A 26,305-nucleotide genomic window follows, 5' to 3' on the forward strand; every position below is an offset into this window, starting at 1 on the left:
ACCTCTATGTGGACTGTGAAACTTCTGACCCTTTCCTTATATCCTGCCATTATACTTTGTTTTTTGTGTTGTTGCCCCCAATTAGGTGGTTAAGTCCTTGACAGCAGGGACTATATATATGCCTTTTTCTGTTGGTATTACCAATGTTTTGCACTGTATGGTATGCAGTAAGTGCTTAATAAATGTTTTTATTTAATTCAGTCATTGAATAAAATAAAAGATCAGCTTGCATCAAACACAAAACAGGAAGCTTACATGCCATTAATATAATGAATGACAGAATGGTTACATCAAAGGCAGCAACTGAAATTCTAGTCTCTTGGTGAAACTGGAAGGAAGCAGGTCTAGATAAGAGTCATAATTATATATTCAGATGATTCAGTGTTGCATGACTTGCTAACAAAGCACTTTACCAGTTTCCTTTGGTAAGCCTGGTGGAAGCCTGATATTATCTTTTTAAAAAGAAAACATCATATGCCCATTAGTAAGAGATAAAAACACTACCTACCCCTCCAAATATAGGCAAATTATGTGCTTTTATCCTTTATACTAAACAGTCACTATATGAATCTCTAAAAAAAAATCTATATAGAACCTTACAAGAAAATAAGATTTTGGCTGAGCATCAAAAAGGGCATGCCAAAAAGACATAGGACATTTATTTGGTGATTATTGAACAAATCACACAGAAGCACTATAGCATTAAACTATTTTTTATTGATTATTTAAAAGACTTTGATTCAATTCTGCACTCATGGCTTAGTCATGATTATAAAATACACAAAACAGTTTTAAGTATAGTGAAAATGCTAGAGGATTTGACTTTTATGTAAAAAACTCTATCAATAGAATAATATAAAGAACACTTAGCATAAAATGTTTTATCTTCCAGGGAAACAGTTGTTTCCACACTATATTCATGCTTGCACTTAAACCCATTATCAGTACTCCTGAGTGAAGGAGAGTCATAGCAAAACATGTTATTGATCACTCTATGTATAGAGACAAAATCAAGTTGTATGATCCTACTAAGAAGCACATAAAACTTCATCTCTTAAAAAGTTTCTCCAATAATGTCTAATTGTCATTTGGATGTGATAAGTGTAAGATTCTTAGTTTCTCAGTTAAACTGCAGAATTTGAGCTTTATGCTTTTAGGCTGAATTGAACCAATGGATGAAGGTAATGCTTACAGCTCCCTTGGGCTTCTCCAGGAAAGAATTATCAAGGATAAGGCAATAAGAAGAAAACTAAGGCTGTGCATATTAAGAAATTGTCTGGCATCCAGAAATAAAACAATAAAAGAATATGTTTGGAAAGATTAACACTTATACAATACTCATTTTGACATATACATTTGGTATATAAAATGGATAACAATGAATCTATAATGTGTCCACCAAAAACCTACACAATGCAACTCAGGGCTCATCACCCCAAGGCAATTATAAAAAGATGAATGGATACTTCTTTATATAAAAGGAAGAATGGGATTGGTAGATACTTCCAGAGCACATAATAGGGTAATAACTTACTTAAATACTTTTGGAATAGAATGATATCACTTCAAAAAACAACAGCAAAGATAGACAAGAGGTATATGTCACTGGATTTACTGAATGTAACCAACAGTGGTTTATCTTTGGACAGAAATTATAAAACAGCTTAGATACAAGACTGGAATCCAAAGGCACTCCATGGGTGACATCCATATTAACTCAATCAACAGTATGTCAACAAAGGAGCATCAAGCACATGTCTGAGTCATGAAGATTTGTTCTTAGAAATGATGAGATTTATGATAACAACTCAGTATTAAGTCATTGCCATCAGAAATTATGGAAATGCTAGTCATAAGACAGCCTATGATACAGTGAAGAGAGTTCTGGGCCTGAAGTCAAAAAGACCTGAGTTCATATCTGGCCTTGGAAACTTAATAGCTATGTGACCTTAGGCAAATCATATAACCCTCATTTACCTCACTCATTAATAAAATGTGAACAATAATAGTACCTGCCCTGCGGGGCTGTTGAGAGGTTCAAATGTGATATTTTGTGAAAAGCTCTTAGCATAGTGTTATACAAATGCTTATTCCTTTCTTATTCCATTAGGGGGCTCAGACGTAAAAATTGGTTCAGATTATGGAATTAATTCATGAGAGCTATATCACATAACACCTTGTGAAAATTTGACAAATATTGACAACTAGGAAAACATGATCTATATTTGAGAATTATAGATCTTAAGCTTATTATCCTTTATCAGCTAATAGACAATAAATCCATGTTCAATAAGTACAAACCCTGAAACATAATAGAAAATTAAAAACTATACTGGCATCAAAGCATGATTACAGACAGAACTATGGGACATTACACTGACCAGAAAAAAAATAAAAACAACATTTTTAACATAGGTTACCATATAAAATATTCCTTACCTTCAAACTATATGAGGATAAAAAGGTTTCAAAATATATAGATCTAGCAGAAAAAAATTAAGGCCACTCAGAATAATATGAGGTGCATACAATCACTATTGTCCTATCTGATAGGATAGGTATAGGATAGTTATCCCAAATATGTTTGCTTTCTTTTTTTAACTTAATTTTATTTTTTTTATAAACTTATGCAGCAAAATGACATTTACATATACAGCAGACACACAGAATAGGATTTTATGAAACAGGGAATCTTTCATTTCATTCAATCACATGCTTTTTAAAAAATAACAAACTCTCTATGTTAATTTAAAAACTTCTGCTTCTCGTGTTTCCTTCTGAATTTCCTTCTGTTTTCTTTTGTGCATTTAAAAAGGTTATAATGGTCTTTAGCTATTGTTATTCCTTGACAATCCTTTCCACCCCTACCCATTGTTACCTCTAGACAACCACCCCATCCCAACCAAGAAGAAGTGGGAAAAAAACCCTCAAACCTTATAACAAATATGCACAGTCAAGTAAAATGAACCCATGCAGTGGCCAACTCCAAAAGTGTATTTCTCTGTACCTTGTGTCTATTACTTTTCTAACTGAACTGGGGAATGTGCCTGATCATAGGTCTCCTGGAGGTATGACTGGTCAGTCATTGCTTTGGTCATAATTCTTTAGACTTAACATTTTTGTTTTGTTTTGTTCTTTGTCCTTATATAAATTATCCTCCTGGCTCTGATCACTTCACTCTGTCAGTTCATACTCCCCAGGATTCTCTGAAATCTTCTTTCATAATTTCTTACAATGCAATAATATTCATCCCACTCATACATTTATGTACAATTTGTTCAGTCATTCCCCAGTTATTAGTAGGAAATCTAAGGTAACTCCCTTAGAATCTAGTTGTTTTCTGTTGTTTTACCCCCTTTAATATCCTCTTCAGGGTCAAGAAGTTTATTTTGTTTATTACTATTGCCTCCCTTGTGCTGTCCTTCCTCTTGACTTGCCTGTCACATCCACATATGCTTCCATGTTGAACTGAATGCTTTCCTATGCAAACTGATTGTGTGCATATATGTGTGCATGCAACACTCCTTGGTCTTTTTCAAATAAGAGTGAAATTCATGATGCCCAACCTTTCTCCAATTTTTTCTAGCATCAGCCTCCACCCCCTTCTTCATCCCTTTGCACAAATGTGTTCTTCTTTTTACCCTCTCTTTTCCCTTTTAAATCCTAAGTACAGAAACAATTCCACCTTCCCATCTCCCCACAGATATATACATTCCAACCAGGGTCTATATTTCTTTTTTTTTTTAAATTTCTTAACTCCATAAATATGCTTGAAGATATTAAGGCTTTGAAAAGACATTTGTTTCTTTTCCCCTATTACAATGTCAGCACTGTATCATACAGCTTCTTCCAATTGTTCAAATAAATTTATCTTCTCAAATTTCTCTGGGCTATTATGTGTACATGTCATATTTCCTACTTATCTTTGATCATCATAAATGCTTAAAAGATCTCTCTTTCATTAAAAATCCCTTTTTAATAGAAATTATACTCAAATTTCAGAGTAAGTTATTCTTAGTTGTAAAGCTATCTCTTCTGCCTTTTACAATACTATGTTCCAAGATCTCTTTTCATTTATAGTAGGACTTGTGTGATCCTATTTTTTTTTTTTTTTTTTTGGTATTTGGATCACTTCTTTGTGGTTACTTGGATTTTTTTCTTTGATGTGAGAGCTTTAGATTTTGGCCAAACATTTTTCCTTTTGAGGTTTCTTTCAGGAGCTATCATTTACATAGAGCCTAAGGTTTACAGAGTACTTTACATATGTTATCTTATTTGATCCTCACAACAACTTGTGTGGTAGATACTATCATAGCTCAATTTTACAGATGAGAAAACTGAGACTGAAGGATATTAAAGTTATTTTTCCAGGGTCATACACCTGCTCAGTGCCTGAGGTAAGATTTGAATTCAGGTTTTCCTGACTTCAAGTCCAGAACTCTATCCAGTATACTACTTTGTTGTCTGCGGTCTAACTGACTTTTAGGAAATTATTAGTAGATTATTTTCATTTTTACTTTGTTCTCTGGTACTAATGTATGTATAGTTTTATTCATGATTTATTAATTTATGATGCTCAAAATCATAGTTTTGGGGAGTCCAATGGTCCTTAAATTATCTCTCTCTTGCCTATTTCTCAGGACAGTTTTTTTTTATATCAGGTCAAATTTTCTTTCATTTTTTCCCCCAATCTTTTCATTTGGTTATAACATTTTTTGTTATCTCACGAAATCATTGATTTCTGTTTTGTCTATTCTAGTTTTCAGGGAGTTTGTTACCTACGTAAAGTTTGCTACTTTCTTCTCTAAACTCTTTATTGTCTTTCCAATCTTGTCCTCAAGGGATTTCTTTCATTTAAAAAAAAGCAAAAACAAAAAGCAAACAAACAAAAAAAACCAACTCTTGCTTCATTTTTTCCCCTGGTTATTGATGTAGTTCTTGTGAAAAATTCATTTTTCCTTAAGTCTCTGCTTGCAGTTGTTATGGAGTTAGATTAGCAATAATTTTTCATGCTGATTGGTGTTCTTTATTTACTCATCTCTTCAGCTTTTGTCCCTGAACTGCGACTTTGTTTTAGGCCCTCTGCTGTGTTCTTGGTATAAGTAGTAGGCCCCATTTGATCTCAGCCTGGGTCACTTATTTTGCACTGACTGCTACGTCCTGGAGTTTGTCCTCCTTTTGAGGCAAAATTGAGATTCAAACTGCCTCATATGGTTTCTCAGTTACAGAGGCCTGATGTGAGAGATGGGCCCCCATGTTGGTGTGGTCATCTCTGTATTGGACACTTCCATCTACCACTCTATTGGTCTCCCAAGGTCCCATGTGAGGGCTTTCTTCGTTCTTGGTGCTTCTGGACACAGAACATTGTAGGCTACATGTGTCCCTGGCCATCTCTGGTTACATGGTACAGCTACTCTGAGTTGGTCCTGGCATGCCTGGCCTGGGTCCAACTAACTTTTACAGAGTTACCAAGGTAGAAGAGGTCACTTTCTGTAGTTTTTCATTGGATTTCTTGATTATTTAGTATTATGTGAATTTGATGGTTTTGGTCGAGTATGAGTATGAGTATAGGAACTGAGTAGCCTGCTACCTGCCAACTGAGATAGTTGCCTCTATAGGTGGCAAGCTACTCAGCTCCCACATTCATACTCTAGCAAAATAATAAAATTCACATTTTATTCACATGTGCTTTAATTAACAAAATATTAAATATGAAAGAATAATAGCAGAATAGCTACTTCTTCTTGTACCATTTCTATTTGAACCCCTTTAAAAAGAAATGCATCAAATAATGATGACACTATTAACAATAATGACAATAAAGTTGATAAAATACATTGCTATAGTACTTCAACATTTTTAAAGTAGTCTCACATATATTACATCATAATATCATCACAACCAACCCTGTGGACTAGGCAGTGGTGTTATTTGCACATTAGATGAAGAAACTAAGTCTAAGCAAGATTAAACAATTTGCCCAGTGTTACATTAGATGAAGAAACTAAGTCTAAGCAAGATTAAACAATTTGCCTGGTGTCATATTACAAGTGTGCTAATGCACTTTCAAAGCCACATGGTTGAATATTCTGAAATTGATATTAGTGGCAATTCCATGGGACCTTCCTAAGTAGGTAGGTCTGAATCAAATACCCTGAGGTGTCTGACAACCTAGAGTTCTAGATTTCTATGTTGTGTTTCCTATTAATGTACTCATTTTGCTAGGTGAGGCACAGTTTACTTTTATGCTCATAAATTGAGCAATGGCATTTGTTCCTTGTATTACTATCACATTAATTTTCCACATAGTGCTCTGATTATTCAAATGATTATTAAATATAGAATAGTCAGAACTAACCGAGCCTTTTAACTCTTGGGGGGAAAATAATGATAAGTATCTAAGACTGTAGGATCTGAACAGTATGCCAAGTAGCTTAGATTTCTTCCTGAATCATCTTTGCCTTTGTAGTAGTGGTTGGAATGCAGACTGCATCACAATAAGGTGATATTCGGGGCTGTACTCTCTTTATAAGGCTAACCTTGAAGGTCAGAAAGGCTTTCTTTGGCAGTAGCTGTTCTCCCTCAGAGGAAGAAGTCAAGAAAAGAACAGAAAGCTGTAGAACCTCAAAACTGAGCACCAACTTCTCATTCATCTCTAATGAAATTCTGGGTCATCAGAGGCCTTTAGAGAACCTCCCATTATTTAGAGCTGCCATGGCCAATTAATGCCAATAATAAGAGACCACTTCCAAGCATATTAATTAACTCTGTTATTTTGATTGAAAAGAACAGTCAATTCCAAGGACCCTTTCTTGGTGTCTCTAAATACTGTGAATAATAGTTTGGTAAGCAGTCAGTGGCTAGTTTGAATGAATTAGCTAGATATTCCATACTCACTGAACTGAGTACAGTAGTCATTTTAATGTATGTGTGTGTGTGTGTGTGTTTTCACAATTTCTCGTTTGCAATTCCTTTCCTTTGCTATTTTGAAGGGAAGAGCTTGACATAAATTCTTTCTCCTATGATGAGTTGTTATTTGAAGACAGGGTTTCTTAATCTGTGGTCTATGAACTTGTTTAATTTTTTTTTTCATAACCTTATCTCAATGTAATTGCTTTCATTTGCAAACCTATGTGTTTTTCTTGATTTATCTTAAAAAACCATTCTTCTGAGGAGTCTACAGGCTTCTCCAGACTGATAAAGGGGTTCATGACACCGAAAAGGTTAAAAACCCTTGGGCTAGGGCCTACTCTAGGTTACTTGTAGAGTTTTAAAATAGTAACCGGACACCAAGGTAACAAATGCTATAAAAGTTAATAAAATAAATCCTAATTCTGCTTAAGTAGACAGTGTTTTGAAGTGATATGGTAAGTTTCTCTTCTATTGATGGTTTTCTAAGACTAATTTTAGGGATGGTTCATGCCCTCCAGTAAATAATTTTCAAAAGGAAAAGTAAAAACAACTTGACAACAAGGAAAAAAAAACACTTGAAAGCTAAAGTTTAAAACACATAAGAACACTCAAATGTTGCATCCCTTCAGAAATAAAAGCAATACTACATTGCTCTCTTCTGAGTAACTGTTGCCATAGATACAGCATAACCTGCAAATAGAGTTTTGTTTATACTCTGTAGTGTACAGTCTCTGGTTCAACTGTATTATGATTTTCCCTTGTGTTTTCTTTTCTCATTTGATCATCTTTTTTTTTTTAAGGGAAAAGACTGATTTGTAGCCCTGGGCAGCCCCTGATCAATGGGCATTCCCCTGGTTCATGGATAGTGGACATCACTGGATCTGGGTTGAGCACCAAAGAAGAGACAATAGAACTTGCCCTAGTCTTTTATGGACATCTGAATCACAAAAAGTTGGCACTTCACATGACAGAAAATGAAGCACAAATCAAAGTATTTTACCCTTTTCTTATCAACAAAACATTTTGTTAGAGTGAGAATTCCACTAACTCTTGGTGAAATCATTGTCTTACAATTATTAAGGCTCTGGTGACCATGCTGAGGGATGTTCTGATTCACATTTAATCTTCTCCTCCTAGTTCTTTTCCTTTCCCTGCCAGATGTGTCTTTGTCTCCTCCTTTTGCCTTAAATCCCCTTTGCTGCCACACGGAGACTGTCTCCATGACACCAGACAACTGGTTTGATTAATATTTTGACTGAATTGACAGGTTACTTTAGCATCATGGAAAATAACCAAGGAGAGCCTTCCCTAGTGAACAGAGCTAGAAGAACCCAAAACCACCTCTTTTGAACAAAAATGATTTTAATGATGAGATATTTCAGTTTAGTTTTACAATGTACAGAAAGACACTGGAGAATAGAACACCCTCCAAGTGTGCCTTTTCAGGAACAGAACATGCAAACCTGATTGCTTGTAGATATTTGGGAGGGGTTGAGAGGAATGAACAGGTTATTTGGTTTATAAGCTCATTTTCTCTTTTTCCTCCTATTGATGAATACTCAGAATTCTTCAGAGATCATTGCCTTACTTTGAAACAAAAATGTTCCTCAGAATTTGGGACTCTTAATACCAAAATCTTATTTCCAGAATTTTATTTACTAGAATTTTATTACCAAGTAATAGGTATTCAGAATTATCAATGTAGACTGGAAAACCTTATATTATCAATCTGAAAACTCTAAGTGATTTCTGAGAAGGAGTACTTTGAGATATCTAGGACTGAAAAAATAGGGTATTACTCTGTGCAGTTTTGAGTAGGCAGGTAAGAAACTAAGTGGATTTTACCAAGAAGACTTTCCAAATTACTTAAATATAAAAGTTTCTAATCAAGCATCTCATGTACCCCTTTGAATTAATTAGCATTCACTCCCTGCCTTTGCAATATATCTCCCTGATTGAAGACTCTACCACTTGGCAATTCTGGAACAGTAACAATTATAAATTAACTGGCATTAAAATTCAAGGGCCTTGCTTATTTTGGTAAATATTTTTCAAAGTTAAGTGGAATGATATGGTGGAAAGAACATGGGCTTAAGAGTCAGAAAAGACCTGAGTTTGAATTCTGGTTCTGACACCTACATATTAGCTATGTGACTGGGCAAGTTGCTTAACTAACTTGCCTAAGACTGTTTCCTCATCTGTAAAATGAAGACAGTAATACTTGCATTACTTAGTTCACAAATTTGTTGTAAAGGTAGTGTTTTGTAAACCTTAAAGCCTTATAAAAGTGTGAGTAATTGTTTTTTTCAAATCAAAAGAAAAAAAGTGATCTTACTACTTCGGTGACTCTCATATACAGTTTAGAGACCTAGATTTCATTACTGTGGTTGCTTTCCCTCCACTAAGACAATTCATAACCAGACTATCATGTAGTAGACATGTGCTAGGCATTTGATAGTTAATTTCCTTTACTGGTGTCACACAGGTTTCTCTGACTCTATGCTCATCAATCTTTCCACTGTAGCACACTATGTTTATATGATTTTATAATATTTTCTTATCTAGGTTCACATTATTTTTTGTAGCTCTGAAGCCATCTCTCTATTCACTATATCATGGCTGCCTCTCAAAATAAATACAAGGTAGTTTCAGCAGATGGTCAGATAGGTGGCACAGTGGATAGAATATTGGGTTTGGAGTCAGAAGGACTCATCTTCCTGAGTTCAAATCTGGTCTCAGGCACTTACTAGCTGTGTAACCCTAGACAAGTTGCTTAAACCTGTTTGCCTCAGCTTCCTCGTCTATAAAATGAACTGGAGAAGGAAATGGCAAATCATTCCAGTATCTTTGCAAAAACAAAACAAAATAAAACAACAACCAAACCTCAAATGGGATCACAAAGTGTTGGATACAACTGAAACAACTGAACAACAACAAAATGTCTCATTTATACGTGCAGATATGTGTTCATGCCTGCCCTTATATGTACATAGATGTGCATATGAATATATGACTTACATGTGTGTGTGTATTTTGATTCTAATAAATGTTGAATTCCAAATGCAGCTCAAAATTGATGAGCAGAGTTCGGGAATGAAGAAACATTTGACAAATTATTTTTTCCCAGGATGAACTTGAGGGCCTTGGATCACTTTATAAGCTTCAGGTGTCAGGAACATCCACCCGGCTGAACAAATCTTGGCATTTAGACACAGTGAACCTGAAGCATACAGGTACTGCCCTGGAAATGTGGTTGATTTTTGACTGCTGGTTTAGACCGAATGAAGAGGACTGTGTGGAACTTCCTACTTTGATTTCAGGCCAAGACCCTCTCCCAGGTAATTTTTTTGGCCCTTTACTTGAAGAAATAAAAATTCGAATAGAAAAAAAATATTTAAGAAAAGAAATCCAGATTTTTTGCAAATTATCTGAAAAGGAATTCATCTTAATCACAGAAGATTTTGACTCTAGCTTTTTGTTACTGATCCTTGATTAATCTTTTGTCTTGTAGGTTAAATATTTATTCATCAATACAGACTACAACGTGTCATAGTGCATTAGGTAAAGAAGTATTTGCCCTAATAAATTCTGGAGAACTGTTTTTGATTCTGTAGCTGATAACTGGGTTCCAATATGTAACCAAGGAATATACCTACATCTTGTTTTGGGAAACAAGATGGGAAAAAGCACTGAGCCTGAAACAACTTATTAGATCTTACCAACCAAGTTCAGCAAATGACTTTTGTGATTAGTGAGAATAAGGAGTATTTAGGAATTGAAACTGTATTTGTTAGTACTGTACTGATATTAATCTAAGATTTATTAAAAAATAAAAGCATGTCATTACATTAATTCACCAGGGAGAAAAAAAAAAAGAGGTTGATTGGGCTTTCTGATTTCCCTAAAACAAGAATGAAAAGCTTTAGGGAACAGAAACAACTACTTTTTTTTTACTTTCCTGTCAATCTATGATTGATAATAGGAGTAAAGTAAGTAGCCAGAGAATATTTGGCTATGGAAAGTCAAGTGAAATACTTTCTAGTTCACCTTACACTCCTTGGAATTTTATTTTGTTTTTAGTAATCAATCAATGAACAAACTTTTATTGTGTCTACTACATGTCAAGCACTGTCCTCGGCAATGGGGATACAAACACAAATGTGAAACTGTTCAGGGTCATGTCCAACTCTTCATGACTCTATTTGGGGTTTACTTGGCAGAGATACTGGAGTGATTTGCCATTTCCTTCTCCAGTTTATTGTACAGATGAGGAAACTGAGGCATACACAGTTAAATGACTTGCCCAGGGTCCACACAGCTAGGAAGCATCCAAGGCCAGATTTGAACTCAGAAAGATTAGTCTTTCTAACTTCAAGCTCAGTCCTCTATTAATTGGGACACTTAAACCTACACATATAAGTATATACAAGATTGCCATAGTGCAAAGCTAAATGTAGGGGGAAAGCATTTGCAGTTGTACAGGACCAGGAAAGACCTTGTTGTTGTTCATCCTACAAAGAAAATGGTGCTCAAGTCTTGAAGGAAGCCAGGAATTCCAAGAGGCAGAGGTTGGGAGGGAGAGTATTCTAGGAATTGGTGATAATCTGTGTAAAGACACTGCTGACAATCAGTGCCTACAAAAGTCCTTTTTCTGGTTCTTTCAGAAAGACTACATCCTCATGTTTTCCATTAGGGTCACAATGTTCAATGTGGCATGTAAACTTCTTAATGTTTCAAACACTGACCAGACTGAAAATTTGCAAACCATTTATGTGCGTCCTGTGGATTACTAAGGTGACATCACCACCATTAACTACAGGAAATTTGTGGCCAGAGACTCCAGTAGGGAAGAAGTAAGACTGATTGAATATATATGATGAAAAGATTGAGACACCTCTTTATCATAAAGAGGACCCTAAAAGCACCCTTTCATGCTTAAAATTATCTCTTGGGGAGATTTAGTAAGTCATATCCTATTTACAACTGCAGGAGTAACTTAACTAAGCGAACATAATGTCATAGAGCAAAATTTATAAGACAGTTCCCTTAAAACCTCATATGAACAGATGGGACAATTCATCAAAACTCTCATTGTAAATTTCTTCTGAATAAGTGGAGTTTATTTCTTAGTTTTTAAAGAGATTTTTTTTTCATTTTAAACCATAAGTTAAAAAAAGTATAAAAATGTTAGGAATCTATAACATAGATTACGTTTCTATAGTTTTTATTCTTTTCAAAGGATTTTCTCCAGTTTAACCAAAGAGTAAACTGAAGCTCAGAGAATTAGGTACATTGCCTATGAGTACAAAGCTACTTAATGGCAGTCAGGACCAGAATCCTAATGTCCTGATTCCTAGAACATTGACTTATCCCCATAGTTATCAGACCTAGAGCATATTTTTCAAAGAACAAACAAAATACTGTTGGCTTTAGGACAGAGAGTCTTACCAGTTGAACTAATGAATCATTTTAATTAAATGTTGGAATCATGTGCAAAATTGTGCCTGATAAATAGCAATGCCTTTTCATTCATTCATTCATTCATTCACTCACTCACTCACTCATGTTTTTGCAGTCTTAAGATGGTATATTAGTCGAAATATTTGCATGAGCTAGATACTATCCTGTAGGGATCTGAAAGAGAGGCATGTTAGCCAGGCAAGTATATTGAACATGATTTTTAGCAGTTCAGTAGATTCTCCCGGGGGACAAATTAAGCAGCTTGAGAAGCTATATTAACTTTTTCAGGTCATTGACGTATCACATGTAGCAACTGTGTATAGTATGTGCATGTGTCCATATATATCATGTAAACATAAGAAAGAACCTACACATTTGGCATTTCTATTTGGAACTTTTGACTTGGGACAGGAGTGTTATGTTGATTGACTCATGCCAAATGTCACAGCTCTGTTCTGCTGCTCCAAGTGAAAACTCCAAATTAATCTCAGTTGTTATTTCACATAATTGTCATTTAGATAGCCGTTTCAGATTTGCATAACACTTTACATACATTATCTCATTTGATCCTCGCAACTTTCTTGTGAATGAGGTACCATAATTATCATTCTGATTTTATATATGAGGAAATTGGGGCTGAGAGCAATTAAAAATTTGTCCCTGGGTCACACAACTAGCAAAAATCTGAGGGGGATTCAAATACAATTTTTCCTGTTTACATAACCATTGTCCTATCAACTACATCATACTGCCTCTTCAGTGCTGACCAGGTGATATACAACATTTAAAAAGTCAGAATGAGAATATTTATTTCAAAATTTAAAGAGGCCAATTGGGTGCCTTTATTCTGGTGAGTGGAGAGAAATCTAACCAAGTCTTTTCCCAGGGGAACTATTAACAGACATCTAAGTATGTATATCCTTGTATTTCTCCTGGTAAATACCCCAGTTTTGGCAGTCCTTCAGCAAGGTGGGGTGGGGGAGATTTTATACTTCCCAAAGGGGCAAAAAGCTTTTGAAGAAAGCGTATAAGCATGTCAAAAGATCTAAAATCCAATTACCACCATCCCTGCCCTTACTGTCAGTCTGGCTGAATCACTGTTTTCCTAGCTATTTTACCTATGCACACTAAAAATAGGTATTTAATCTAATTAAGAAGTACTTGATAAAAAAATTAAAGTAACATATCTGAAACTAGATTGGCAAAGAGGAGACTTAGCTTGGCTTCAATGATACAGCATTAATAAGAGCCATGATTGAGATGCATAGCATAAACTTTCTACTGTGAAATATTCTATAGTTCCCATGGGAATGTCTCCTAGAAACTTAAATCAGCTCTAAGTACCACTAATTAGATACTATCTACCCTCTTGGAATAAACTATAAAATAATAAAAAAAAACTAATAAAAAAAAAACTAATAAAAATATTAGTGCTTTTAATAATACTAGATTTCATGTTTTCACCCAATCTAGAAAAAAGAAAGCAAAGTATAACCTACTACTAACACAGGCTGAGAATCTTTTCTGCTGATTCTTTGGATTCTTGGGTTTTGTTTTGTTTTTGTTTTTTTTTTTTTTCATTTATAGGTACCTCATGAAAATTATAAAAACCTTATTTCTGACCGTATAATCTTTTTATTATGCAGAGGCCTTCTCTTCATTAGAAGAATGAATAGGAGAGAGGGACCCCTCTGCTTTTTCTCATAAATATCTTTCCAAGTTTAATTTTGTTCCTGATCTGCACAATTGGCCTTTCGAATGTTCCTTGAGCATGTGATCTTTTGGTATTTCAGAAGCATTTAAGAAATGACGATATAAAATGTCACGATATTTGAAACTGAATCCTTTCATCCTATTCCTCAAAATGAACACGCACTTGTGAAAGAGTGGCAGAGAAATTTTAAAATACAAACATGTTAGTGTGCATTTTATTTTATTTTGCCATCACCTGTGTACCTGAATATTTGACAACTTTCAGTGTTTGTTCTTGGCTTCCCACAGTTTATTTGGACACATTTTTCTCAAATCAGTCATAATTCTTTCAAAGGTAGGACTGCTTGGGAGTGTCTACTTTTGAACTGGTAGGGTTTTCATTTGATTGATTGAAACTTGCTATATTGTGTGCTTTTGTTCTGTGTCCTGGCCTTTAAACATTTGATCCTTTTCCCAGACTCTGACTCAGTGTTGCTGGATTCCTTCAAATCACAGCTCAGATGTCACTTCCTACGAAAGGCCTTTCTTGACAACTGTTCCCCTCTATTCCCCCTATCTTCCTAATGATATTACTTAATATTATTTTATAGAGGCAGAGATGGTGAAAAAGGGAAAATAATTTCCTACAAAGAGAATATTGTGAGCACAGAGTTGCTAGGCACTGTGCTAAGTGCATTACAAATATTATTTTATTTGATCCTTACAACAGTCATGGGAGGTGCTATTGTGATTACAGTTAAGAAACCTGAGGTAGACTTAAGTGACTTGCCCAGAGTCATACAGCTAATAGATATTTGAGACCAGATTTGAACTCAGGTCTTCCTGACTTCAAGCCCAGTGCTCTACCCACTGTGCCATCTAACTAACTCTAGCATATACTTTATATGGTGAAATAAAGGTAAGTTTGAGGGATAGAGAGTAAACCCAAGAGGCTAGTGTAGAACAGCTGGGTGAGGGAGTGGAGAAAAAGAGGTTTTGAGAGGTAAGGAGACAAAGATTGTAAGTGATCTTGAATGGCAGCCTGAGGAGTTTGGATTTTGAGTTGTTGGCATTAAGGGGTCATTGAATGCTTTTGATTAGTGTGTGATAAAAGTGGTGCTTTCAGGAAATGAACACAACATTAGTAAGCGGGCAGGGAGTATTGGAGGACAAAGGGATTGGCAGTGAGCCTGGTTGGGAAACATGTCTTCTTCTTTCTCTTAGAGGTACATAGGAAAGGGCATTATGTGTACATTGTCAGCTCCCACTCTGGATTTATATTCAGGACAGAACAGGAAGGGTGCATAGAGGAGATTTTTCTTCATTTAGCTCTCAACTTCACTCCCAGGTTTCTCGTTGTGGACAAATCAGAGCATCAGTGTTTTATCAGAATAACTGCACTCAGCACTGATTAGTGCCATTTAGAAATTTAGTAGCTGGAAGGCAGGATGCTTTTGGCAGGGATGGGAGAGAAGTTTTTCTAGACTGCTACATGGAGAATATTAGAGGACTTCATAGATGGAGAGTAAAAATTTAAAATGTCCTATGGAACTAGTTTTTCAAAGGCTATTTTTGTTACCACAATCAGAAAGGTAGGAGTGAAAAAGCTAATAAGTGTTGCCACAAACTCTGAGTAGGTCACATTCACTCTCCCTCCCAGCCCCGAGATTACCTGTTTTCATCTTATAATGGCAAAGTTAATCCAGGGTTTTGCAACAGCATTTTTAAAGTGACCCTCATATTATAGAATGAATCCCTGTATAAGATGTTCAGTCATGTCTGATTCTTTGTGATCCCATTTTAGGTTTTCTTGGAAAAAATACTGGAGTGGTTTGCCATTTCCTTCTCCAGGTCATTGTACAGATGAGGAAATGGAAACAAACAAGGTTGAGTGACTTGCTCACATAACTAGTAAGTTTCTAAAGTCAGATTTGAACTCAAGATGAGTCTTCTGATGGCAGGCTTGATGCTCTATCCACTCTATTACCTGTAAACAGGTAAAATAAGTACAAATAGCAGAGAGAGACAGTGATAGAGAAGAAAGATATGCAGAGAGGCCATCCAAGGAATGTGTGAAACTGTCTGAATGGACAGAGTTGACAGATAGAATGTTAAGTTCAGGGAACAGATTGACTGGAACATGAGGTTCATGAATGGAAGTAATGGGAAACTACACTGGAGAGAAAAGAGGAAATCAGGCTCCTGTTAATGCTTGGCTATGGATTTTTTTTTCAACCTAGAGACAAAGGAAAGCCTTTGAAGATTCTTTTGCAGGGGTGGGTTGTGGGATGGTCATATATGTGCCTTAAGAATATTATTTTTGTAGTTAGGTAAAGAGTAGATTGGATAGGATAGAGACTGAAAGCAAGTGACGCATTAGGAGGCTATTATTTTACTCCAGGAGATGGGCAGTGAAGACCATAAGTACGGTGATTAACATATTGGTTGGAGGGAAGAGAACAGATATAAAAATACACTGGATAGAGAGAAACAATTGGGCTTGGAATATTATTGAATATTGGATGTGAAAGAGAGAGGAGTCAAGGCTTGCTCTGTGGTTATATACAGGAGTGATTCAGATGTTAGCAGTGTCCACAAAAATAGTAAAGAAGTTTGGAAGGTGTTGAGAAAGTTCTTTGAAAGTATATTGATGCCTCAAATATGAAATGTAGAATTGTGGTAGAGTAGCAGATGTGGCGCAGATCATATAGGCATTAAATTCCTAGAGAAATGAGGGACAGTGAACTAGAGAGTAATTGGTTGAAGTAGCAAGAATGTGAATTGAGTGGTATAGACAGATCGGGGAGAGATTACAGAAATAATGGCATATTAATGGTGTGGGAATGGCTGAGGAGATCCAGGAGTGTTCCAATAGCTCTTTATATTTCAATTTGTGGCATAGATGAGAAGAAGCATGTCTAGCATGAGAGAGGATGGCCAGGAATAACAAAAGTGGAATCTGCATCACACAAACCTTCAGACCCAAGCAAGGTTTTCAAGCTTGATGCCAAAAGGAAAGAGGTAGACAGTTTTATGGACAAACTGAGAAAATACAGAGAAGGCAAGAGAGGTGGGAGGAGTCTGAAATGGAGAGATCTAGGGAAAAGGTAGTTTGTTAATAATAGAGTCAGGAGGGGCAGCTAGGTGGTGCAGTTGGGGCAGCTAGGTGACACAATGGATAGAGCACCGGCCCTGGATTCAGGAAGACCTGAGTTCAAATTCTGCCTCAGACACATAACACTTACTAGCTGTGGGACCCTGGGCAAGTCACTTAACCCCACTGCCTACCCAAAATAAAAAAATAACAATAATAGAACCAGGGTTCTAGAAAGAACAATGGAAGAGAACAGTCAAGGAACCATGGAGGAGGGAGGATGAGCTAGGGGATTAGAGAGTGCAGAATAGTAATGGGGTAAGGGTTTTGCCTCCACAAACATAGGATTAGGGGAATAAGATATGGATATATGATAGTCATTAGATAGGAGAAGTATGAGTCAATTGAGGCTCTTGTCCAGTCACTGCTAAGTCTAGTGTTGCTTACTTTAGCTTATTGATGAGAGAAATCTGATGGGAATGACTTTGTGCCTTCCATTTTTATTTCTTCACATAACTTGGAGGATTTAGAGATGAGTCCAATTCTTATTCTCTGCAAAATGTACATTATGTAAGTCCTCTTTTTCTTCAAGTTTGTTTCCTTTTGGCCTACCAATTTTGTCCTTCACATATGTTCTCTGTGACTTCCTAAAGCAATGCCATTATAATAACCCCTTTTATAAACACAATGAATGTGTATAAATTTGTCCACTTTAACGTGCGTGTTATACAGATATACATAAGTACATATGCCTGCAGGTATGTATACATGTGTGCATGCATGTCTGTCTTAACCAGCAGGTCCAAACTTCAGTTCCCTTTCCCAGGATCCAGGGTCACAGTAGTCTTCTTAGATTTTCACCCTTGATTCTACTTAAAATTTGAAAAGAAGGAAATTACAAACAAAGCTCAAATAATAGAACCATCATTTTTCTAAATGATTAAACCATCCTTCCTGTAACACTAGGTTCCAGAACATCAGTGAAGCCACAGGGCTTAGCCTGGATGCTCTTCTTTGCTCAGATAAATATTTAAGTAAATGAAGTAAGAGCCTTCTGGGAAAGTGAAGTCATTTTGGAGTCATTTAATTGAGAGGTCTGAGATTAGATCCTGGACTAAATCTTGGCAAGGAAGTGGCAAGTAGTAAAATGGCCAAAACCAAAAGGAATGACTAATTAACATTATGAGACCACTATCTTGAGGGAATTCAATTGGATAAAGTGGGTACATTTTAAGAAGAGGTACACAGAGTAGGCATTAATAACCATCACAATGTTATTCAATCACTGAGTAGAATTATTGTGTGTAAAGTATGAGGTTTTACTGATTGAAGTTAAAGAATAAATGAATATTAATAAAAGAGAATGGCAAAATGATGCTTTATATCTGATCTACCAAATCTTATGGCAGGAAAACATAAGAAATGTGGTCAAAAACAGATTATTAGGTAGTTTTCAAAACCAAACACATTAGAACTGCTTGTTATGTGTATGGGTGTCTGTGTATATATGCATAAATTCTGATTTACTCTTTCACAGATAGGTCTGTAAATTTCTCTTCTTTCTTTTCCTATTCTTTCTCCCCCTCACTATCCTGCCCTATTTCTCTTTCCTTTCTTCCTCCTCCCATTTTCAACTCATCTCCAATGAGAAAAAAAAACTATGTTTATTTTTTGTCTTTAAGAAGTATAAAGATGACTGAAGTAATAATCTTCCTTTAAAGTGATTTATCATAAACATAGCAACCAACAATAAACAAAAACTTTTCAAAATGTAAATGAAAATTTAAAAAATGAATGTGGCACCATAATTTTTTTCTATTTACAGTTTTAAATAATCTATTAACTTTAACAAAATAGCAACCAAATAGTCCTGTTTACTTCCAGATTCCCTTCTGGATTGTTTTTGCTCTATATTTTTCTGTATTTCATTGCTATCATTTTATTGTTTTTAAATTTACCTATTTATTGCTATATATATTGTAATTGTTTCCTTCATTTTGCATCACTTCCTATAAGTTCCTGTATTTGTTTATTTTTTTCATATTCCTACTTATGATGCTGTGGAACAATAATATATTCTTATGCTATAATTTTTAATCTATTCTTCAAACTTTAGGCACATATGTTATTTCCAGTTGTTTTTGCTATCATGACCATTATAATCAGTTACATTTATCATCATCATGTTTTCATTTAATCTTTTTTTCATAGTTTTCAATGGAACTCACAGAAACATAATCTTGGGACATCATTATTGAGCTTTTTTTTTCTTACATTTAATGTTCTGTGAACTATTTCACAGTTGCGTAAAATGTATACTTTCTTTTTGCAACAGAATACAAATAGTGACATAAAATCTTATCTCCCATAGAGTTTTTTAAACCAAATTGAGGACAACCCCAATAGCAGAGAGGATTAAGGTGATGTCATTTTGTTCCCAGAGGGTTTTGATTTCTTAAGCTAGAACTCTATATTTTAAAAACTTTTCATTACACATAGTTTGGATATTATAAGTATTCAGTGTGATAGCATCTATTTAAAATGTTGTTCATGAAAGGATTCTGGGAAGATGGTGGAGTAGGTCAGAAAATTCCAAGCTCTGAAGATTTTCCCCAACAAATGAGATAAAATAGCACTTCAGGGCAAAAATATAGAGATAAAAATAAATAAGACTAGGGACAGAACAGGGGTCTTTCTGGGACAATTGGAGAAGACTGGAAGAAAAATCCCAGACCAAGTTTTGGTCCCTGTGAAGAATAAAGACTTCCAGGCTAGGACCACTTAAACAATAATCAGCAAGCTCCGGGGTTAGCTGGGTTTGGAGGCTGTCTTGGCCCCAGCCACAGGAACTTTTACCCCTGAGACAGTGAGAGGAGTTGGGCATCTGAGCCAAGGAAGATTGAGAGAACCTCTGCTGACAAGAAATGCCAGACCTATCTTGCTACGGAGATGCAACAGGGGCAAGATGGAACCAGTACAAACCCATTGAGTGCAAAAGCATTGGAGTGGGAATGCCAAGAGGGCACTTATAGGAGACTGGAGGTCTTGGTTTTGGTTCCAGAGCGAAGGGGAAAACTAAAGGAGGATCTGAGGCCAGAGGCACCATCCCCCAAGATTGGAGGTGATTACAAAAACTAAGGTACTACAAATAAAAAAAAATGTAGGCAAGAGAGAAACAATCCAACCATAGAAAGTTACTTTGGGAATAGACAAGACTGGGGTTCATCTTCAGAGGAGGATATTGAAGCAAAGAATCCTTTTTCTTTGAGTAATGTCAAAGAATCACCTGCTCAAAAAGAATTCATAGAAGAACTTAAAAAAAAGACTTTAAAAATCAAATGAGAGAGATTGAGGAAAAACTAAAAAAAAAAAGAACAATTCAAGAAAAGCAGGAAGATTATGAAAAGAAAGTTAACCAGTTAGAAAATGAGATCCAGAATCTTAAGGAAGAAAACAATTCCTTGAAAATCAGAATTGGGCAAGGGGAAGTCAATGAAGTTATCAGAGATCAATAAATAATAAAATAAAATAGAAAGAATGAAAAAATAGAAAAGAATGTGAAATAGCTCATAAGAAAAAAACAGTTGAGGACTTCTGGGAAGCAAGATGGCAGAGTAAGAAATCTCTCTCACCCTCCCTAATTGATTTCTGAAAACCCAGAAAATATTATCCCAGGAAAAATCCTGGAACAATTGAGCCAGCAGAAAGATTGGGTGCAGTAGTCTTGTAGCCCAGGAAGCTTGGGGGATTAACGGCAAAGGCTCCATTGCTCTGGGGGAGGGGGAGCAGTACAGGAGAGGAGGCATCCCAGCAAGCTGGTGGCAAGCCCCACCTTGGGAAACCAGGGGCAGATCCTGAGCTCCAGGGTAGTAGAGTAGGCAAGCACCAACACCAGGACTCCCAAAGGCCTTTGGCACAACTCCAGGCTGGCAGACATCCTCCAGCAGCCAAACATTCAAGTACTTTAAAGAAGCCCAGGTGAGCAGGCATCCTCCAAGGACCAGACTCCCTACCCCCACCTTGAGAGTTACAGTTCTGCTGACACCAGCTCAGCACCAGGTAAGCTACCAAAACCCTACAGCCTCAAAGCTGCCAGCACCTGACTCCCCAGCACACAAAACCAGTGATCAGTTCCTGAGCTCCCAGCACAAGAATCTTGGGTCAGTGCCCTCTGAAATCCAGCAGGGGAATTAAACTTTAAAAGCCAGGAAATAAGCAAATACCATGAGCAGAAAGCAGAAACAGACAATACCCATAGATTCTTATTATGGGGGACAGGGGTGATCAAGACACAAATTCAGAAGAGGACAACATTGTTAATATACCTACATCTGAAACCTCTAAGGGGAATGTGAACTGGTCTCAAGCCCAAGAAGCCTCTTGGAAGGTTAGAAGCTCAAGAAGGATTTTAAAAGTCAAATAAGAGAAGTAGAAGGAAAATTGGGGAAAGCATTGAGAGGTATACAAGAGAGAGTCAATAACTTGGAAAAGGAAGGAGATATGCAATGAAATGGAAGGATATTTGAAGGACAAATGAAAAGGAAGGACAAAAATTGACTATGGAAGACAAATCCTTAAAAATACAATTGACCAAATTGGGAAAAAACAAACAAACAAACAAACGTACTCTGAGGAAAACAAGTCCTTAAAAAGTAAAAAGTAGAATTAGTCAAATGGAAAAGGATGCACAAAAATTCACTGAAGAGAACTCTTCAAAAAGAAAATTGGGCCAAATGGAAAAGGAGGTACAAAATCTAATAGAAGGAAACAATTCATTAAAAATTAGAATTGGGCAAGTGGAAGCTAATGACTCTATGAGATATCAAGAATCGGTCAGAGACAAAAGAATGAAAAAAAATAGAAAAAATGTAAAATACCTCATTGGTAAAACAACTGACCTGGAAAATAGATCCAGGAGAGACAATTTAAAAATTATCAGTCTACCTAAAAACCAGGTTGAAAAAAGAGCCTGGACAGCATCTTTCAGGAAATCATCAACAAAAATTGCCCTGAGGTCCTAAAACTAGAAGGTAAAATAGTCATTGAAAGAATCCACTCATCTCTTCCTGAAAGAGATTCCAAATTGGAAATGCCAAGGCATCTTATAGCCAAATCCCAAAATTACCAGGTCAAAGGGAAAATACTGCAAGCAGCCAGAAAGAAACAATTTAAATATCATGGAACTACAGTCAGGATTACTCAGGACCTTGCAGCTTCTACATTAAAAGATCAGAAGGCATGGAATATAATATTCCATAAGGCAAAGAAGCTTGGATTACAACCAAGGAAATTACAACCCAGTGAAATTGAGCATAATCTGTCAGGGAAGGAGATTGACAATCAACAAAATAGGGGACTTCTAAACCTTCCTGATGAAAAGACCAGAGCTCAACAGAAAATTTGATCTTCAAATACAAGACTCAAGAGAGGCATAAAAAGGTAAACAGGAAAGAAAAAAACAACAACAGGTTATCAATAAGGGCAAATTGTTGACATTCTTTCAAGGGAAGATGGCACTTGTAACTCTTGAGAACTGTATTGTTATTATGACATTTAAAAAGGGATATACATAGACAGAGGGTGTGGGTATAAGTTGATTTTGATGTGATGCTAAAAAAAATCTAATTAAGTGGTGAAAAGGGATTATTCTGGGGGAAGAGGAAAGGACAAGGCAGACTGGGGTAAATTACATCACATGAAAAGGCACACAAACCTATTACAGTAGAAGGAAAGAAGGGAGGGAGATGAGCATTGTTTGTACCTCACTCTTATCAGATTTGGATCAAAGAGGGAATAGAATTGTGAGTTAGGTATAGAAATCTAACTTTATAGGAAGTAAGAGGGGAAAGAGGAAAGAATAGGGAGAGGTGGATAGAAGGGAGAGAAGAAGTAGTAAGGGTATAGGGGAAGAAAAGGGATGGGGTTGATAGAAGGTAGGTCAGACTGAGGGAGGCAGTGGGCAAAAGCAAAACACTAGTGAGGAGGGAAAGAGAGAAAGGAGAAAGAAAAGCATAAATGGGGGGATAGGATGGAGAGAAAGATACAGATAGTAATCATAACTGAATCTGAATGGGATGAACTCTCCCATAAGAGAGAAGTGTATAGCAGAGTGGATTAAGGATTATTATAATATTTTATATATAGGATATATTATATCCTATATTAGGATATTATATATATATATATAGGATTATTATAATCTTATAATATGTTGTTTAAAAACCTGGAAAGATGTATACAAACTGATGCTGAGTGAAATGAGCAGAACGAGAAATACATTGTATATGGTAACAGCCACATTGTAAGATGACTGACTTTGACAGACTTAGGTCTTCTCAGCAATGCAAGGATCTAAGACAACTCCAAAAAACTCACAATGGAAGATGCTGTCTACATCCAGAGAAAGAACTCTGGAGTCTAAATGAAGATGGAAGCATACTAATTGCTCTCCTTTCTTTTGTTGTTTTGTTTTGTTTCTTCTTTCTCATGGCTCCTCCCATTAGTTCTAATTATTCTTTACATCATGACTAATGTGAAAATATCTTTAATATGAATGTATAAGTAGAGCCTATATCAGATTGCACACTGTCTTGGGGAGGGAGGAAGAGAAAGAGGGGGAGAAATTTTAAAACTCAAAATCTTATGGAAGTGAATATTGAAAACTAAAATTAATTATTAAAAAAACAATCTGGAGAACAGATTAAGAAGAGAAAATATAAGAATAACTACCTGAAAACTATGAACAAAAAAAGAATCTTAATACAAGAATATAAGAAATAGTTAAAGAAAATTGTCCTGAAGCATTAGAATAAGAGGGGAAAGTAGAAATAGAGAAAATTCACTGATCACCTCCTAAAAGAGATCCTATGAGGAAAACCCACAGGAATATTATAATAAGATTCTGAAACCCCAGCTCAAGGATAAAATATTATGAAAAACAAGAAAAAAAGACAATTTAAATATGGCAGTGCCACAATTAGACTCACACAAGACCTAGCAGTGGTGACACTGAAAGATCACAAGTCTTGGAACACTGTATTATCAAAGAACAAAAGAACTGGGGTTCTGGCTGAAAATGTCATACCCAGCAAAGCTAAGCATAATCCTGAATGAAAAAAATGAATATTTAATGACTTACAGCACTTAAAAAAAACTTAATAGAGGATCTGACGTACAAGAGCCAAGAGAAATATAAGGTACATACCAAAGACTAATTACAAGGGACTCAATAAAGACAGACTGTTTGTTTACCTTTTATATATAAAATGTAAAACATATGTCCAAGATTGTTATTAGTAATTTGGTAGTTCATAAGAAAGATTGGGAGATACCTGAGTATGATACGACTTTAAAAAGTAAAACTCTTCAGAAATAGCTAAAAAGTAATTATCTTGGGGAAGCGAGGTGGCGCAGAGGAAAGAGCACCGACCCTGAAGTCAGGAGGACCTGAGTTCCAATCCGACCTCAGACCTAACACTTGACACCTACTAGCTATGTGACCCTGGGCAAGTCACTTAACCCCAATTGCCAAAAAAAAAGGTAATTATACAAATAAGGTGTGAGAGGAAGAACCAACACAGAGGAATTAGTTGGGGGAGGAGGGCTATTAGTTCTGGAAACCTACTTTCACTGGGAATGGATTCAAGCGTGAACTACACATTTAGATCTATAAAGTATAAAAGTTTTCTAAATTTAGAAAGAAATAAATGTTAAAGGGGATTGGGAAGGGGGAGAGGATTAGGGAGGGATCTCTAGAAGGGAGGGTGAGGGAATAGGTTAAGGGCAGGGTATAGAAGGGTGTTTAGATTTATGGGAATGAGAGGATAAGGGAGGGATCTTTGGAGGGGTGATAGGGTAAGTAATAGGAGGTCAAGGTGGAAGTAAAGTAGAGGAGTCAGGAGGATTAGGATATAAGAAGTATACACAAACATAAAACAGAGATCAGGAGTAGAATTTGTTAGGGAAAGTATATGTTTATATATATGTATATATGTATGTATGTGTATATATGTACATGTGTATGTATGTATCTATATATAAATATCTCGGCAGGGATGTAGAGAAGGAAGGGGAAAAAAGAACAAAATAAAGAATGCACAGTACAGAATAAAAGAATACTTACAAGGAAGCAAAGATCGATAGCTCTCAACACAATGCATAATATTTATTATATATGCTTTCTTGAAATGGAAATTTATTGCTATGTATTTTGATCCTCTTACATTCTGCTGTACACGTTAATACTTTTTTTCCTTTTCTTACTTTTTATTTGTTTATGTTTTCTCTTTTTATTGTGTATTTAAGTCTAAAATAAAAAAAAATTCTCAAATACTCATGGATACATGTGATGTATAGGTGATTATGGGTAATAGTTTTTTTGTTTTAGTTCTTCCCCTGTAATACTGTTCTATTTCCAATACAGTTTATTGGTTTGATTGTTAATATCTGTTAGTAGTATGAGGAATTTTCATTTGTTAGTTTATGGAGAAGAGTGTATTATTAGATGAAATTTATATATTATTTTTGGTTTGCAAAGTACTTTATGTAATTTATTTCATTTGATTCTCACAACTGTATGCTGAAATAAGTTATGTTCTCCATGTAGAAGAGACATTGTGATGTGAATGGTCATTTTTGTACTGATAGGCCTTTTCCTGTTCCCCCATGTCAACAACATCCTTAAGCTATTGTCCTAATAGTGGGATCATAGGGTCAATTATGTGAATAATTTTGTGTCTCTTACTATGTGACACCTTATTGCTCTTCAAATGGATTGTCCCAATTTACAGCTTTACCAGCAGTATAATAATAAGCCTGTTTCTCTAAGGTCCTACCAGTATTGAATGTTATCTTGTTTAATTTTGCCAATTTGATGGGTGTAAAGTAGTATCTTGGAGTTGTGTTAATTCACATTTATTTAACTACTAGAGTTTGAACACTTTTAAGGTAGCTATTAGTAATCTATGTTATTTATTTTGTGATATACCTCTTCGTTGACTCTCACCACTTACCTTATAGGGAATAGAAAAGCATAATGTTTCCTTAAAGGTAAAATGTAATCATTTAAAAAAAAAGTTGTCTGTTTACTTTTCTCAAATCATGAACATAGGGGTCAGATTTTTTCAAAACACTTCCCATTTGAGCTAT

The 26,305-nt window shown here is 35.7% G+C and overlaps 1 protein-coding gene across 1 annotated transcript in view; it reads left to right on the forward strand.

Moving 5' to 3' along the window:
- LOC114053992 (lipoxygenase homology domain-containing protein 1-like) overlaps positions 1–26,305 on the forward strand; it is a 657,625-nt gene that overhangs the window by 478,929 nt on the left and 152,391 nt on the right. The window contains 2 exon segments of the mRNA XM_027877094.1: positions 7,713–7,903; positions 10,040–10,250. Of these exon segments, the coding sequence (XP_027732895.1) occupies positions 7,713–7,903; positions 10,040–10,250 (402 nt within the window).

This window comes from Vombatus ursinus, unplaced genomic scaffold, assembly GCF_900497805.2.
Source record: "Vombatus ursinus unplaced genomic scaffold, bare-nosed wombat genome assembly UNPS02014812.1, whole genome shotgun sequence".
Taxonomy (NCBI): domain Eukaryota; kingdom Metazoa; phylum Chordata; class Mammalia; order Diprotodontia; family Vombatidae; genus Vombatus; species Vombatus ursinus.